This window comes from Propithecus coquereli, unplaced genomic scaffold (assembly GCF_000956105.1).
Source record: "Propithecus coquereli isolate 6110/MARCELLA unplaced genomic scaffold, Pcoq_1.0 Scaffold172, whole genome shotgun sequence".
NCBI lineage: Eukaryota > Metazoa > Chordata > Mammalia > Primates > Indriidae > Propithecus > Propithecus coquereli.
In genome coordinates this window covers 2848732-2863504 of record NW_012141858.1, presented here as the reverse complement: position 1 = coordinate 2863504, position 14773 = coordinate 2848732, and the positions used below count along the sequence as shown (strand labels likewise).

At 39.8% G+C, this 14773-nt stretch overlaps 1 protein-coding gene across 1 annotated transcript in view; it reads left to right on the top strand.

The window, feature by feature from the left end:
* Positions 1-543: 543 nt before the first annotated feature.
* The window catches only part of CPM (carboxypeptidase M), a 74456-nt gene continuing 60226 nt past the window's right edge, over positions 544-14773 (top strand). The window contains exons 1-2 of the mRNA XM_012642073.1: positions 544-593; positions 906-1068. Coding sequence (XP_012497527.1) covers positions 909-1068 — 160 coding nt within the window. The 5' untranslated portion in view covers positions 544-593; positions 906-908. The remainder of the gene's footprint in view (positions 594-905; positions 1069-14773) is intronic.

Below are 14773 nucleotides of genomic sequence, written 5' to 3'. Positions count from 1 at the left end.
TGGACTCCACACTTGATGGCATTTAAAACTTACACACACACACACGTTCTTCCTTCCTAAAGCCCACGCGACTGCAGAGCAGGAGGGCTGGGGAGCCGGGCACGGCCGGGGGCGCAGCTCGCAGGAGCCCGCGCGGGGCTCAGGGTGCGTCCCCGGCTCCAGGTGGGCCCCGGCGCCGCCATCTGCGGGAAACCCGCCGAGCCCCTAAACGCCCCCAAAGTGGCTGCAGCCGGCGACTGCGAGTGCTCCTCGGCGGAGCGCCCTGGGGCCCGCCCTGGGCGCAGCCGCGGCCAAGGACAGGACGCACTTCCAACCCGGGGCGCCGGCAAACGCTGTCCAGCGGCGACTGGCGCTCCTGCGGCTCCCGCCGCCCACCCGCACCCGCCGCCGCGCCCCGAAAGTCCGCGCGCCGCGGGCGCCGGCCGGCCCAGGTGCGAAGGCGGCCGCGGCCCCGCCCAGGAGGGCCCCGCGGCGCCCGAGTGGGCCGGCGGGACGTGCGGGGGCGGAGCCCGGGCGCGCCCGCCCCCCGACCGGGCTATAACGCCGGCCCCGCGGGGCGGCCGCGGGCGGGCCGGGTGCGCGCCTGGGCCCTGGTGAGGCTGAGGGCGCGCGGGCCGGCGCAGCTGCTGCAGCTGCCAGGCGGCCGCGGCGGGCGGCGGAGGCGCAGGGAGGAGGAGGAGGGGAGGGAGGAGGAGAGGGAGGGGGCGGCCGGCTGGTTCGAGGGCACCGAGGCTGCCCGTGCCCTGCTAACTCCCGAAGGTGTCGCTTCCAACTCTTGCCTCCTTAGGAAGCGGGGAGCCTTAGTGTCAGGACACCCTGGGACGAGAGCGCTGAGCCCGAGCTAGTAATGCCCTCGCCTTCCTTCATCTGTTCTCAGCTTTATTATTATTTTTATTCATCTCTAGAACATGGACTTCCCGTGCCTCTGGCTAGGGCTGCTGCTGCCTTTGGTAGCTGCGCTGGATTTCAACTACCACCACCAGGAAGGGATGGAAGAGTTTTTGAAGACCGTTGCCCAAAGCTACAGTTCTATCACTCACTTACACAGTATTGGGAAATCCGTGGAAGGTAGGGTCGGTCTCCTGCACACATTCCCAAGCCCTCAGTCTTCCCTTTCATTCACTAAATATGCTGCAGCTTCATGTCCCCGTCCATGAAGCCACTGTGAGGGTCACCAAACAGGTAAACCAAATAGTACCTGCGTGTTGCTTGTTTTCTGCTTTTGTTTGTTTTGTGGGAGGAATGGTAGGAAGAACTGGATTTTGTTGAACTTCTCCATTGTAATTCAGCGTCACTTATCTTTTGCATTATTGGAGTCGTGTCTTTTTGGATCTTTCAGATATTGGTTATGTGTAATGTGTGTTTTAGTTCCTTCTCAAGATAAATTCCCAAAGAAGGCTGTTTATCCATCTCAGTTTACCTTTTTGTTGGCTTCTTTAAATATGACTTGGACTGTTAGTATCATTTCTTCAACTCTCTTTTAAACTAAAATAGTGCAGTTTTGTAGGTAAGATTTCTATGTCATGTATAATTAGCCCTATGGCTTAAAGTTATGAAAAACTATCATTTCTACAAGTTTCTTTTAATCTTAAATAGTACATTTCTGTTAGTAAGATTTGTGCCATGTATATAAATAGCCCAATGGCTTAAAGTTATGTGAAAAAGTGTCTCTATGATTAAAGGTTGTATGTAAAATGTATCCATTTGAAGAAGAAAATTCCTAGATAATATGTTAGCAATGATTGATACTCTTCCTAGCATTTTCATGTTTATCATTTATAATTATTGTTTTAATTTTAAAACTATGTATATTTTGTTGAAGATCACTCAGATGTGAACTTTATAGCCAGGATTGGCACCCAGATCATTTGGACAAGGCAAATGATTTTATCAAATTATTTCTTAATCCTCTTTTATTGTATTGATACCCTCAAACCAGTAAACTTAAGGCTTAAATTGAAAGTTTCATAAAGTTTATGCCATTTGGATCTCAACTCTTTGTAGGGTGTGTTCAAACTCTACCTGGATTTCAGCTCTGAGCTTTTGAGTCAATTAGGAGTCCCATAATTATCATATTCTTAAGTAATCATTTTTCAAAAAAATTCAGGTCACAGTTTTTATATTAAAGAAAAAGTATTACATAAATATACTGATGTGCAATGCAAAATAAAAATCCTAGGCTGTGTGTAATAGTACCTTTGTTTTTAAACAACATTGCCAAAGAGTCGGTGCCCGAATTACTCTGTATTGCTCTGTAATCCAAAATTATAGAGGGTGGATGTGTGAGAAATCGTATCTTGAATCAGTGTATGTATTCAGCCTTTTGAAATCATTCCCCCCTAGGGCTAGAGTAGAGCAATTTAAAAAGATCTAAGAATACTAATTATATTAATAAAGGAAATACAGAACCCAACTAGCTTGAGTTATTGTTCGGTCATCATTTAAACCACTAGATGATGAGGATGTTGTTACTTTTAAGTACTAAACGATTTGGTAAGTTTTTATGTTTTCAAAAACAAAGTGCTTGTGAAAGACAGTGCGGGACTGTCCTTCCTAATGTGAATCAGCTATTCTGATCTATCCTGCATGAAATCAAACTACAATAACAGTGAAAGCCAGCAGGCTTAATTTTTTTTTTTTTTTACCTTGTGTGCACTCTTGTGGTTAAAGGATTGAGGGGTTATCATGTGAAAATAAAATCTGACACTAGCAGTCAAACGTTTTTGTTGAGTATGTTGCTCTGAATAATTACTCGGATTAAGAAAAATCCCAAATCTGCCATTAGGTTCCAAGTGGTACATTAAACTATACACCAGTAACTGGGAATCACTTGCCAAAGTGTCCCTGCATATTAGCGCGGTAATTGAGAGATGATGTTCCTTTGTTGAAGCACTAGATAGGCAATTTTTCCTAGCCATTCTGCCTTCTGGTGTAGGATAAGTTTGCTTAGCAAACAGGATTTATGTGTTATTTATTTATTTATATTACATGTATTAACATGGGCAACCGTACCTAGAGGGAAAAAAATGTTCCTACCCGGCCAAATATGTTTTTAGTTTTTGTAAATGCATATCACATATATTTTCATTGTTGAAATAATGGGTTATATTCTGCTTTTTTTTCCATTTCACATCATTTCATTACATATTTCCATGAATTTAAAAAGTCTACAGATGTGAATTAGTTGCTGTATAGTATTTTATTCTCTTGATTATGTGAATCTTTTTACTCATTCACCTCTTTGGGCATCTGTATAGTTTCTGGTTAACTCTGTTGTAAATAGCGATGCTATGAAACCATCGATACATGCTGCGATAATTACCTTCTATTATTATTGGTGTTTTTTTAACTTTTGATCATGAAATTTTTGAACCTGACATAAAAGTTGAGTACGCATATACCCTTTATCTAGATTCAGCCATAGTAAACTGATCATATTTCAGTTGAGCCTTTTTAAGGAAATCCCACTACTAGTGACATAATAAAGAAAATCTTAGGTCAAACAAGAAAAATTATTCAACAGAAAGACTGATGACTAAGTTCAGAAAAATCAGAACAGGTACAATGTTCATCGGTTCATTCATTCATTCCTCCATTCAGTTAAGGGAACACCTCCCTTTTTTGCTACTAACCCGTTTGTCTAGTGGGCTCCCTGGCACATAATCGAGAATCTATATCTGTTTATTTAATGGATTGAATATTTGCTGAGCAAGAGCCATGGGAGGCAAGCAAAGATGTATGCTATTTGTTCCCTGCCATTAGGTAGCCCGTTTTCAAATACTAGTGTATTTATTGTGGATTTCTCAGTCTAGGCTTTCCATACCCACCCCCCAGATTAGTTTAGGACCATTTTATTCTCTGTGTTGAGGGCTGAGTTTCAGTAGGTCACAGTGAGGGAGCTGCTCCGCTACATACAAAACCCTAAGTACCATTTTAATTGAGATTGTCTCCCATCTCTGTTTTAAGAATTGTGTTATGCTGCCTCCTGCTAAGTCTAATGTTTATTTTACCTCAATAAGGAAGGTGGGAAAGGGGTAGATAATAGCTATATCTGTTATCAAGTACGTTCCATGTATTAGGCATTTTAATACACTATTTCAATCTCAACAACTCACAGTGGATATTATCCTCATTTACAGAACAGGTCAAATGAGGCACAGAGAGGTTAATTAACCCACCGAAGATCACACAGCTAATAAATGTTACAGAGGGAAGATTCAAACTCACGTCTGCCTATCTCCCAAGCACATCTCTTTTCTTGTTAGAAAAAACAGCTTGGCACAGATGGAGATGTTTACATGGAGGTTGAGGTTGTTAGTGGAGGGTTTTAGAATAATGGTTTGGGCACATTTGATCTGAAAGTATAGCTTCTGCCAAGGATCTAAAGCTGTGCTGTCCAATACAGTAGCCATTAGCGACTTGGCAATTGAGCAGTTGAAATGTGACTAGACTAAACTGAAATGTGCTAAAAGTGACTTTGAAGACCTAATACAAAAAAGTAAAGTATTTCATTAATAATGATTTGATATTAATCACATTTAGTATTTTGGATATGTTATATAAGAAATATTCTAAAAGTTAATTTCACCTGTTTCTTTTTACTTTTGTTAATGTGCTACTAAAATATTTAAAATTATATATATGACTTGCATTATATTTTGATTGGGTTATGCTGCTTTAGAGAGCAATTTATTATTACTAATTTTTTTCTGAGTACAGAAGGAATTCTAGTTCATTTAGAAAATTTGGGAGATACAGCAAAGCACCAAAAAGAAAATTAAAATCTCACCATCCAAAGGAAAAATTTAGTAGATTGGAATCATACTCTGTACTGTTTTGGGGCCTTTTTACCCTCTCTGAGCCAAATATCTTGTTTAGTTTGTCCATGCAAGCATGTTATTTCTAAAACTTGATTTTTAATCCCTGCTTTGTGTCCTATCAGTAGCCATACCATTGTTTATTTAACTTACACCCCATTGATGGATATTTAGTTTGTTTCTAAACTTTCCTGTTATGAACAATGCTGTAGTGAACATCCTCTTAGCTGGCATTAGCTTGACTGCCATTAGCTCTGCTTCCTCCTTTCAGTTTGTATATTTAGAATGTCCCTTTTTCCTTGAGTACAAAGGAAGAAAGTAAGATAAAAAAAATCTTAAAGTGAAATTACAAAAAAAAAAATGTTATATCAAATACCAATATGCATTTGGGTTAGGGGAAGAAGATTAAATCAAATCTAATCAAATCTTCCTATCTACAGCTAGGCTTGGTGGCATGCATCTGTAGTCCCAGCTACTAAGAAGGCTGAGGCAGGAGAATCACTTCAGCCAGGAGTTTGAGGCCAGCCTGAGCAACATAGTAAGAGCCCATCTTTAAAAAAAAAAAATCCTGTCTAGTGATTTAAAACAATTGACATTCTGCCTAGCTCCCTAGCAATTAAATATAATACGGTATAGTAAGTTGTTTGCTAAGAGGTTAATAAGTCCTAATTTGTGTTAAAACAAAACAGACATAAGTTGTACATTAAAAATATTTTCTCATCTCTATTTTATGAGGACTGCTTGCTGTATGTCAGGTGTTTAAATGTACAAATTTTCCATCCAGCAGCGGTGGCTCATGTCTGTAATCCCAGCATTTGGGGAGGCTGAGGTGGGAGGATTGCTTGAGGCTAGGAGTTTGAGACCAGCCTCATCGTGAGGCCATTTCTACAAAAAAAAAATTAGCTGGCACCATGGCATGTGCCTATCTGTAGTCCTAGCTACTCAGGAGGCTAAGTAAGGCAGGAGGATCACTTGAGCCCAGAGGTATGAGGCAACAGTGGGCTATGACTGCACCACTGCACTCCAGCCTGAGTGCCAAAGCAAGACCCTGTCTCTAAAAATAAATAAATAAAGTGCAAATTTTCTGATATGTGACCTTTCACATACATAACCTTTGCCAAACTCAACTGGAGGGCTTAATCTCCACTGCACTAAAAAAAAAAAAAAAAAAAAAAGCCACCAACTTCAAACAAGTTGCCTTCAAACTGGCTTCACAGAGTTATCATGAACTTACCCAGAGTTGAAGATAACTGCCTTCATGATAGGGATACAAAGGCATTAATGATAGTGCTTACCTATGCGAAGCCTTTACCCTATCACAGAGTTCAGCAGAAGAAGCCAATTAAGTAATCCTGTTTGTTTAAAGAGCTTTCAATTAGTTGCTTATCCAGTTTTTACATTCCTCTGATGTAAATCTCTCTGTGGAAACTAGAACCACACTTAATGATAACAACTAAACTCACATGAACTGACAGTCCCCCAAACACAAAACTCAGCCTCCTTTCCTACAGAATGCACAGGTAGATACATGCATATACTCAGGTGAAATTTAGCATAACATCATGTTTTTAGAGCAGGAATGGATGTTAGAGACCATTTGATCATTTATTTAGTTGATTGAAGCTTAATTCAAAATGTTACTTCCCCCAAGAAGCCTTTTTCCGTTTGCCTGGGCAGACTTGGAATCTTGCACTCCTCTTCCTAAGCATCTTCCAGTAGCTCCATCTATGTTGCACCTAGAGACCAGTGACCAGGCTTTGATCAGCTCTGTATCCTCAGTCCTAACGTGTGCTCATTAAATGTGACAGACACTTTAAGGAACAAAGCTGAAGAGTGATTCCATGCTTATTATATGAAACATATGAATGTAAATATATTATTATATAGTACGTTATTATAAAGTATATAAGGTGTATATTTTGATGTATAATTTATATAGTTACATTTATGGTATGTAACCTTATGTGTACACTTTTTATTTTCATTTTAATAGATTTGAGGGTACAAGTTGAATTCCGTTACAAGTGTATATTGTATAGTGATGAAGTCTGAGCTTTTAGTGTACCCATCACCCAAATAGTGTACATTGTACCCCGTAGGTAATTTTTCATCTGTCACCCCTTCCACTTTCCCCACTTTTGATTCTTCAATGTTCATTATAACACTCTCTGTGTCTTTGTGTAGCCATAATTTAGCTCCCACTTATAAGTGAGAACCTGCAGCATCTATTTTTCTGTCCCTGAGTTCCTTCACTTAGGATAATAACCTCCAGTTCCCTCCAAGTTGCTGCAAAAAACATTACTTCATTCTTTCTTATCACTGATTTGTACTCCATAGTATATAAATATATCCACCACATTTTCTTTATCCACTCATCAGTTGATGGGCACTTAGTTGATTACATATCTTTGCAATTGTGAATTGTGCTACAATAAACATATGAGTGCAGGTATCTTTTGATATAATGATTTCTTGTCCTTTGGGTAAATACCCAGTAGTGGGATTGCAGGATCAAATAGTAGATGTACTTTTAGTTCTTTGAGAAATTTCTATACTGATCTCTATAGAAGTTATACTAATTTACATGCCTACAAACAGTGTATAAATCTTCCTTTTTCACCACATCTGTGTAAATATGTGTTTTTTTGTCTTTTTAATTATGACCATTCTAATTAGAGTAAGATGGTATCACATTGTTGTTTTAATTTGCATTTCCCTGATAATTAGAGAGGTTGACCGTGTTTTCATATGTTTAGCCATTTGTATGTTTTCTTTTGAAAAATGCCTGTTCATGTCATTTGCCCACTTTTTAATGGAGTTCTTTGTTTTTTCTTGCTTAGTTATTTGAGCTCCTTATAGATTCTGGATATAAGTCCATTGTCAGGCACGTAGTTTGCAAATGTCTTCTCCCATTCGGTAGGTTCTTTATTTACTCTTCTGATTATTTCTTTTGCTGTGCAGAAGCTTTTTAGTTTAATTAAGTCTCATTTGTCTATTTTTGTTGTTGTTGCATTTGCTTTTGAGATCTTAGTATTAAATTCTTTGCCTAGATCAATGTCCAGAAGAGTTTTTCCTAGGTTTTCTTCTAGGAATTTTTTGGTTTGTGGTCTTACATTGAAAGCTTTAATCCATCTTGAGTTAATTTTTGTATGTGTTGAGTGATAGCGATCCTGTCACATTCTTCTGCATGTGGCCGTCCAGTTTTCCCAGCACCATTTATTGAAGGGTGTGTCCTTTTCCCAGTGTATGTTTGTGTCTCCATTGTCAAAGATCAGTTGGTTGTAGGTATATGGTTTTATTTCTGGGTTCTCCATTCTGTTCCATTGATCTATGTATCTACTTTTATACCAGTACCGTGCATGCTATTTTGGTTACTATAGCCTTGTAGTATAATTTGAAGTCAGATAATGTGATGCCTCTAGTTTTGTTCTTTTTGATTAAGTTTGCTTTGGCTATTCAGATTCTTTTTTTGTTCCATATGAATTTTAAAATTATTTTTTCTAATTCTGTGAAAAATGGCATTGGTATTTTGATAGGAATTGCATTGAATCTGTAGATTGCTTTGGGCAGTATGGTCATTTTAACAATATTGATGCTTCTGATCCATGAGCATGGGATGTTTTTCTATTTGTGTCATCGGTAATTTCTTTGATCAGCGATTTATAGTTCTCCTTGTAGAGATGTTTCACTTCCTTGGTTAAATTTATTCTTAGGTGTTTTATTTTATGTTTATTCTTTGCAGCTATTATAAATGAAATTGAGTTCTTGATTTAGTTCTCAGCGCAGTCATTGTTGGTATATAGAAATGCTATTAATTTTTATACATTGATTTTATAACCTGAGACTTTGCTGAATTCATTTATTGAATCTAGGAGCCTTTTGGAGGAGTCTTTAGGGTTTTCTAGATATAAGATCATATCATGACCAGAGATAATTTGACTTCTTCTTTTCCAATTTCTCTCTGTTGCCTGATTGCTCTGGCTAGGACTTCCAGTAAAGTGTTGAATAGAAGTGGTGAAAGTGGGCATCCTTGTCTTGTTTCAGTTCTTTCAACTTTTCCCCATTCAGTATGATGTTGGTTGTGGGTTTGTCATATATGACTTTTGTCATATATGATAATTTTGAGGTATATTCCTTCTATGCCGAGTTTTTTTGAGGGTTTTTATCATGGAGCTATGCTGAATTTTATCAAATCCTTTTTCCACATTATTGAAATAATCATATGGTTTTTGTTTTTAATTCTCTTTATGTGGTGAGTTACATTTATTGACTTGCATATGATGAACTATCCTTGCATCCCTGAGATGAAACCCACTTGATCATGGTGAGTTATCCTTTTGATGTGCTGTTGGATTCAGTTTGCAAGTATTGTGTTGAGAATTTTTGCATCTACATTCATCAGAGATATTGGTCTGTTGTTTCCTTTTTGTTGCATCCTTTCCTGGCTTTGGTATCAGGGTGATACTGGCCTTGTAGAATGAGTTAGGGAGGATTCCCTCCTTCTTGATCTTTTGGAACAGTTTCTGTAAGGTTGGCTGGTATGTCTGGTAGAATTTGGTTGTGACTCTGTCTGGTCTTGAGCTGTTTCTGTTGGGAGATTTTTTTCTTTTTATTGATTCCGTCTCGCTACTCGTTATTGATCTGTTCAGGAGTCTATATCTTCCTGGTTCAATCTCAGGAGATTCTGTGTTTTTAGGAATTCATCCATTTCCTCTAAGTTTTCTGGTTTGTGAGTATATAGCCTCTCATGATTTTTTGTATTTCTGTGGTTATCCATTGTAGTGTCTCCTTTTTCATTTCTGATAGTGTTTGTTGGGATCTTCCCTCTTCTTTTCTTGGTTAGTCTACCTAGTGTTTTATCAATTTTGTTTATCTTTTCAAAGAGCCAACTTTTTGTTTTGTTGATCCTTTGTATTTTTTTTCCATCTCTATTTCATTTAGTTCTGCTCTTATCTTTGTTATTTCTGTTCTTCTGCTAACTCTGGGTTTGGTTTTTCTTGTTTTTCTAGTTCCTTGAGGCACAATGTTAGGTTGTTAATTTGTGATCTTTCTCGTGTTTTGATGAAGGTATTTAATGCTATACGTTTTCCTCTTAGCACTGCTTTTATTATATCCCACAGGTTTTGGTATGTTGTGTTTTCATTTTCATTTGTTTCAAAAATTTTTTAAATTTCTGTCTTTATTTCTTCATTGACCCAGTGATTGTTCAGGAGCACATTGCTTAATTTTCATGTATTTGTATAGTTTCTGAAGTTCCTCTTTGTATTGATTTCTAGGTTTATTCCACTGTGGTTTGAGAAGATTCTTTACATAAGTTTGAATTTTAAAAATTTGTTAAGACTTGTTTTGTGACCTACAGTGTGGTGTATCTTAGACAATGTTCCATCTGCTGATGAAAAGAATGTATATTCTGTAGTTGTTGGGTGGAATATTCTGTAAATGTCTGTTAAGTTCATTTGGTCTGAAGTCCAATTTAAGTCCAATGTTCCTTTGTTGATTTTGTGTCTCGATGTGTCTAGTGCTGTTAACACTACTGTTGTGTTGCTGTCTGTGTCTTTCAATAGGTCTAGTAGTATTTGTTTTGTAAATCTGGGTGCTCTGATATTGGGTGCATATATATTTAGGATTGTTATATCCTCTTGCTGAATTGATCTCTTTATCGTTATATAGTGACTGCCCTTGTCTTTTTTTTTTACTGTATTTGATTTAAAGTCTGTTTTTATCTGATATAAGTATAGCTACTCCTGCTTACTTTTGGTTTCCATTTGCATGGACTATCTTTTTCTACCCCTTTACTTTCAGTCTATATGTATGTTTATGGGCAAGGCGAGTTTCTTCTAAATAGCATATAGTTGGATCATAATTTTTAATCCATTCTGCCAATCTGTATCTTTTAAATAGAGCATTTAATCCATTTACATTCAAGGTTAATATTGGTATGTGAGGCTTTGCTCTTGTCGTATTGTTAATTGATTTCTAGCTGTCTTATAAATTCTTTGTTTCTTTTTCTCTTTTCTGTCTTTGTGGTTTGCTGAATCTCTGTCACGTTGCCATTTAATTCCTTTCTCTTCCTCCTTTGTCTGATTGTTTTATTAGACCCTTGAGTTTTATTTTTTGTGTGTGTGTTTAAATAATGATGAATACTGACCTTTCATTTCCACGTTTAAGATACATTTAGGCATTTCCTGTAGAGCTGGTCTAGTGGTGATGAATTCTCTCAGTGTTTGCTTGTCTGGGAAAGACTTTATTTCTCCTTCATTTAGGAAGCTTATTCTGACAAGATATAAAATTCTTGGCTGACAGATTTTTTCTCTTCAGCACTTTGAAAATGCCATCCAATTTTCTTCTGGCCTGTAAGGTTTCTGCTGAGAGGTCTGCTGTTAGTATGATGGGGTTTCCTTTATAGGTGACTGGCTGCTTTTCTCTTGCTAACTTTAAAATTCTCTTTCACTTCAATTTTTGTTCATTACAATATGCCATGGTGAAGCCCTTTTTGTAGCGTATTTGCCCGGATCATTGGGCCTTCTGTACCTGAATGTCTTACTCTCTTGGTAGTCCTGGGAAGTTTCCATTTTCGTCAATTATTTCCTTAAATTGGTTTTCTAAACTTTCTGATCTCTCTTCCCCCTGAGGAATACTGATAATTCTTAAGTTCAGTCACTTAATATGGTCCCAGATGTCTCAAAGGCTTTGCTCATTTTTTAAAATTCTTTTTTCCTATTCTTTTCTGACTGGATTATTTCAAAAGATCTGTCTTCAAGTTCTGAGATTCTTTCTTCTGCTTGGTCTAGTCTGTTATTGAAGCTTTTGAAAGTATTTTGTATTTCCTTCTATGAATTTGTCAGCTCTGGAATTTCTGATTTTTTGTTTGTTTAAGATATCTCTTTCCTTGGTAAATTTCTCATTCATACCTGAATTGATTTTCTCACTTCTTTGTATTGGTTTTCAGATTTCTTTTGCATCTCATTGAGCTTCTTTAGAACCAATATTTGGAATTCTTTATCTGGCATTACAAGGAATTCTTTTTTGATTGGAATTTGTTGCTGAACAATTCTTGTGGTCCTTTGATGATGTCATATTTCCTTGCTTTTTCATGTTTCCTATGTCCTTGCATTGATATATGCACATCTGATGTAGCAGTCACTTGTTCTGATTTTTTGAAATTGCTTTCCAAGGGGAGAATTTATTTCCTGAAGACGTATGTATGTTGTTGGTTGAGTAGGACACTTTGGCTTTGAGTTTGGGTGCTTGTAGTAGTGTGATCTCTGTGTGATTTCTTGGGCAGTACACAGAGTCAGTGGTATCTGATTTCCTTGGTGGCTTACAGAACAGCTATTAGTTGAGGCTGTGGTGAAGTTTTGTTGGGGACTTGACCATCATCCAAGCCAGTCTTCAGGCCCCAGTGGTGGCAGCAGTAGGCTGAGTATGCCTGATCATAGGCCCCAGAGCAGATTCCACTGGCAGTGGTCTTGTGTGTTCTGGAAGGGGCCAATTCTTGGGCCTTCAAGTGACTTACTCAGAAGCTACTAGTTGGAGCGAATGCCCAGGTATGTGGGTGGGTTCTTAGGCCCCTGAGCACCCGGTGTGATGTGGCAGGTGGCAGTATCTGTGGTGGAACCACCCACTAGGACCCAAGTGGTCCGTATTGCTATTACTGGTAGCTGCGATGGACTGGGCAGGTTAGTCCTCAGTCCCACAGCTGCCTGTAACAGAGAGGTGGATATTGTCCTAAGTGTGCTTAGGAAAGCTTGGTCTCCTCTGTCCCTTCCTGGCTGAGTGGCAGCTGCAGCCACATCACCTTGAACTTGGTCTTAGGGTGGGGCATGGCCAAGCAATTAACTATGTGGGGCTTCAATCAAAGAGGGCAGGACCTCTTCCAGGCAAATAGCAAGATGCTGGGGACAGTGCCCTCTGCTCATGTCTCAGTCTCACAGCAGCCTGTAGTAGGGCAGTGGGAATTGTCCTAGGTGTATGTAGGAGAGCTTGGGCTCTGCTGTCCCTTCTCAGCTTGGTGGGGCTGTAGCTGCATCAGCCCTAACTCAGCCCAAGGGTGGGGCACTGCCCAGCTTTAAAGTCCCAAAATGGAACCTTGGGCCTGTGACCAGAGAGGGTGGGGCCTTTCTCAGGCAGGCTGTTTGGGCAGGAAACTGTGGGGAGTGCAGTTTGCTCAGGACTCAATCTCACAGTGGCCCATTGCAGGATGGTGGGTATTGTCCTAGATGTGTGTTGGAAAGTCTGGTTTCCGTGCTCTTCGCTAGCTGGGCAGCAGCTACAGCCATGTCAGCCCAAACTCAGCCTAACGGGAGGGCACAGCCCCATGTTACACTCTCAAAATGGCACCTTGGGCTTACAACCAGAAAGGCTGGGGCCCCACCCAGGCAAGCAACGTGGGCAAGAAACTATGGAAAATGGTGTCCACTCACATCTCGTTCTCAAGAGCAGCCTGCAGCGGGGTGGTGGGGAACCTTCCCAGGAGTACGTGGGAGCACCTGGGCTCCTCTGTCCATCCTCAGAGCCACATAGTGGCTGCAGGCACACCTGTGGTTCCCTGGTATCTAGGCTCTCAGAATGGTGCCTGGCTCAAGCTGTTCTAGGCTTGGACACCTGTGGGATTGTGCATGAGTTCCCTTTCCAGATCAATGTCCCTGCGCAATCTCCAAGCAGCTCCCTCAGTTAAGCCTGAGACCTGCGTGGGCTGGGGGATTCTCGTAGCCAAGATCATAAAAGCTTGTTTCAGAGAGTGGAGCTCTAGGGGCTTCTTTCTTACTGTTTCCCTGTGTCCAGGAGCCTCTCCAGGCCCTCAGCCAGTCCCCAGTCAGGCCAGTCGCCCCGAACCCTCTCCTTACCCATTTGTGGTGCTTCCCATCGCTTTCCTGGTGAATCCTAGCATTCTCTCTGAGATTATCTCTTCGAGCTGAGACTCTGCTTACTCTTCTGTTCCTCTCCATGGAGGAGACACAAACCACCTGTGTCCAGTCAGCCATGATCTTATCCTCCTATGTGTACACCTTTATATACTAGTAGTTACATATACTATATGTAAGTCCTTCAGTCCCTCAAGAAAATGAAATTGTTTTCTTGCAATATAAACTTTTTTGCTAAAACTAATTTTATGGTAAATAATATGATGACTTAGAGAGGTAGAATTGGAGGATCACAATTATGCTCCAGCTCAAAATAAGTCACTGGCAGGTAGGAGGAGGCCTTTGAAAAGTTAGTGTCTTTCCAGCAGTAAAGGGCATAATTGAATTATTCCCTCCCAAGCCTAAAGTGGGTCCACCCCCTCCCTTGCCCTCAGTCCCCCAAACCCTGACCAAACATTTATTAAGAGAAGACAGTAAGTATAGGAGATTCACTATCCTCACCATCATCCCTGCCTTCATCAAGAAGAGTTTAAATAAATATCTCTGGTTTTATTTGAGCAGTGCAGGAACAATTGAAGGATCTATATAGAGAATTTTGAAAAAGAGAAGAAAGGAAGGAATCATGTGAAGAAGGCTTTTTGTCTCACAAGTTAAGCAGGGACATGAAACCTTTCCATTTTAAGTGTCTCCTTTTCCCCTCCGTACTCAGAAATGTACAGATTTAAGGTGAAGACAGCTGACATATTTAATTATTCTTGCTGTGGGTGGTTTATAAAGGCACAGGTTTGAGAAATACACAGAGAAACTGTTGAAGTTAATTTAACTTTAGTTTTTAGTCCTTGTTAAATATTAATTCCCTTGTCCATCGTTGGTAACTCATTCAAGCCCACTCATTAAAATCCTTTGCATGGCGGGTATTAGCTCTTGTGAAAATGTATACACCTGGAGACACGTGGGAGGCACAGGATCATTTTAATGTGTGGCAATTCCACAAGCGTTTACACATTATTATTATTTTTTTTTTTTTTTGAGACAGAGTCTCACTGTGTTGCCCGGGCTAGAGTGCCGTGGCGTCGTCCTAGCTCACAGCAA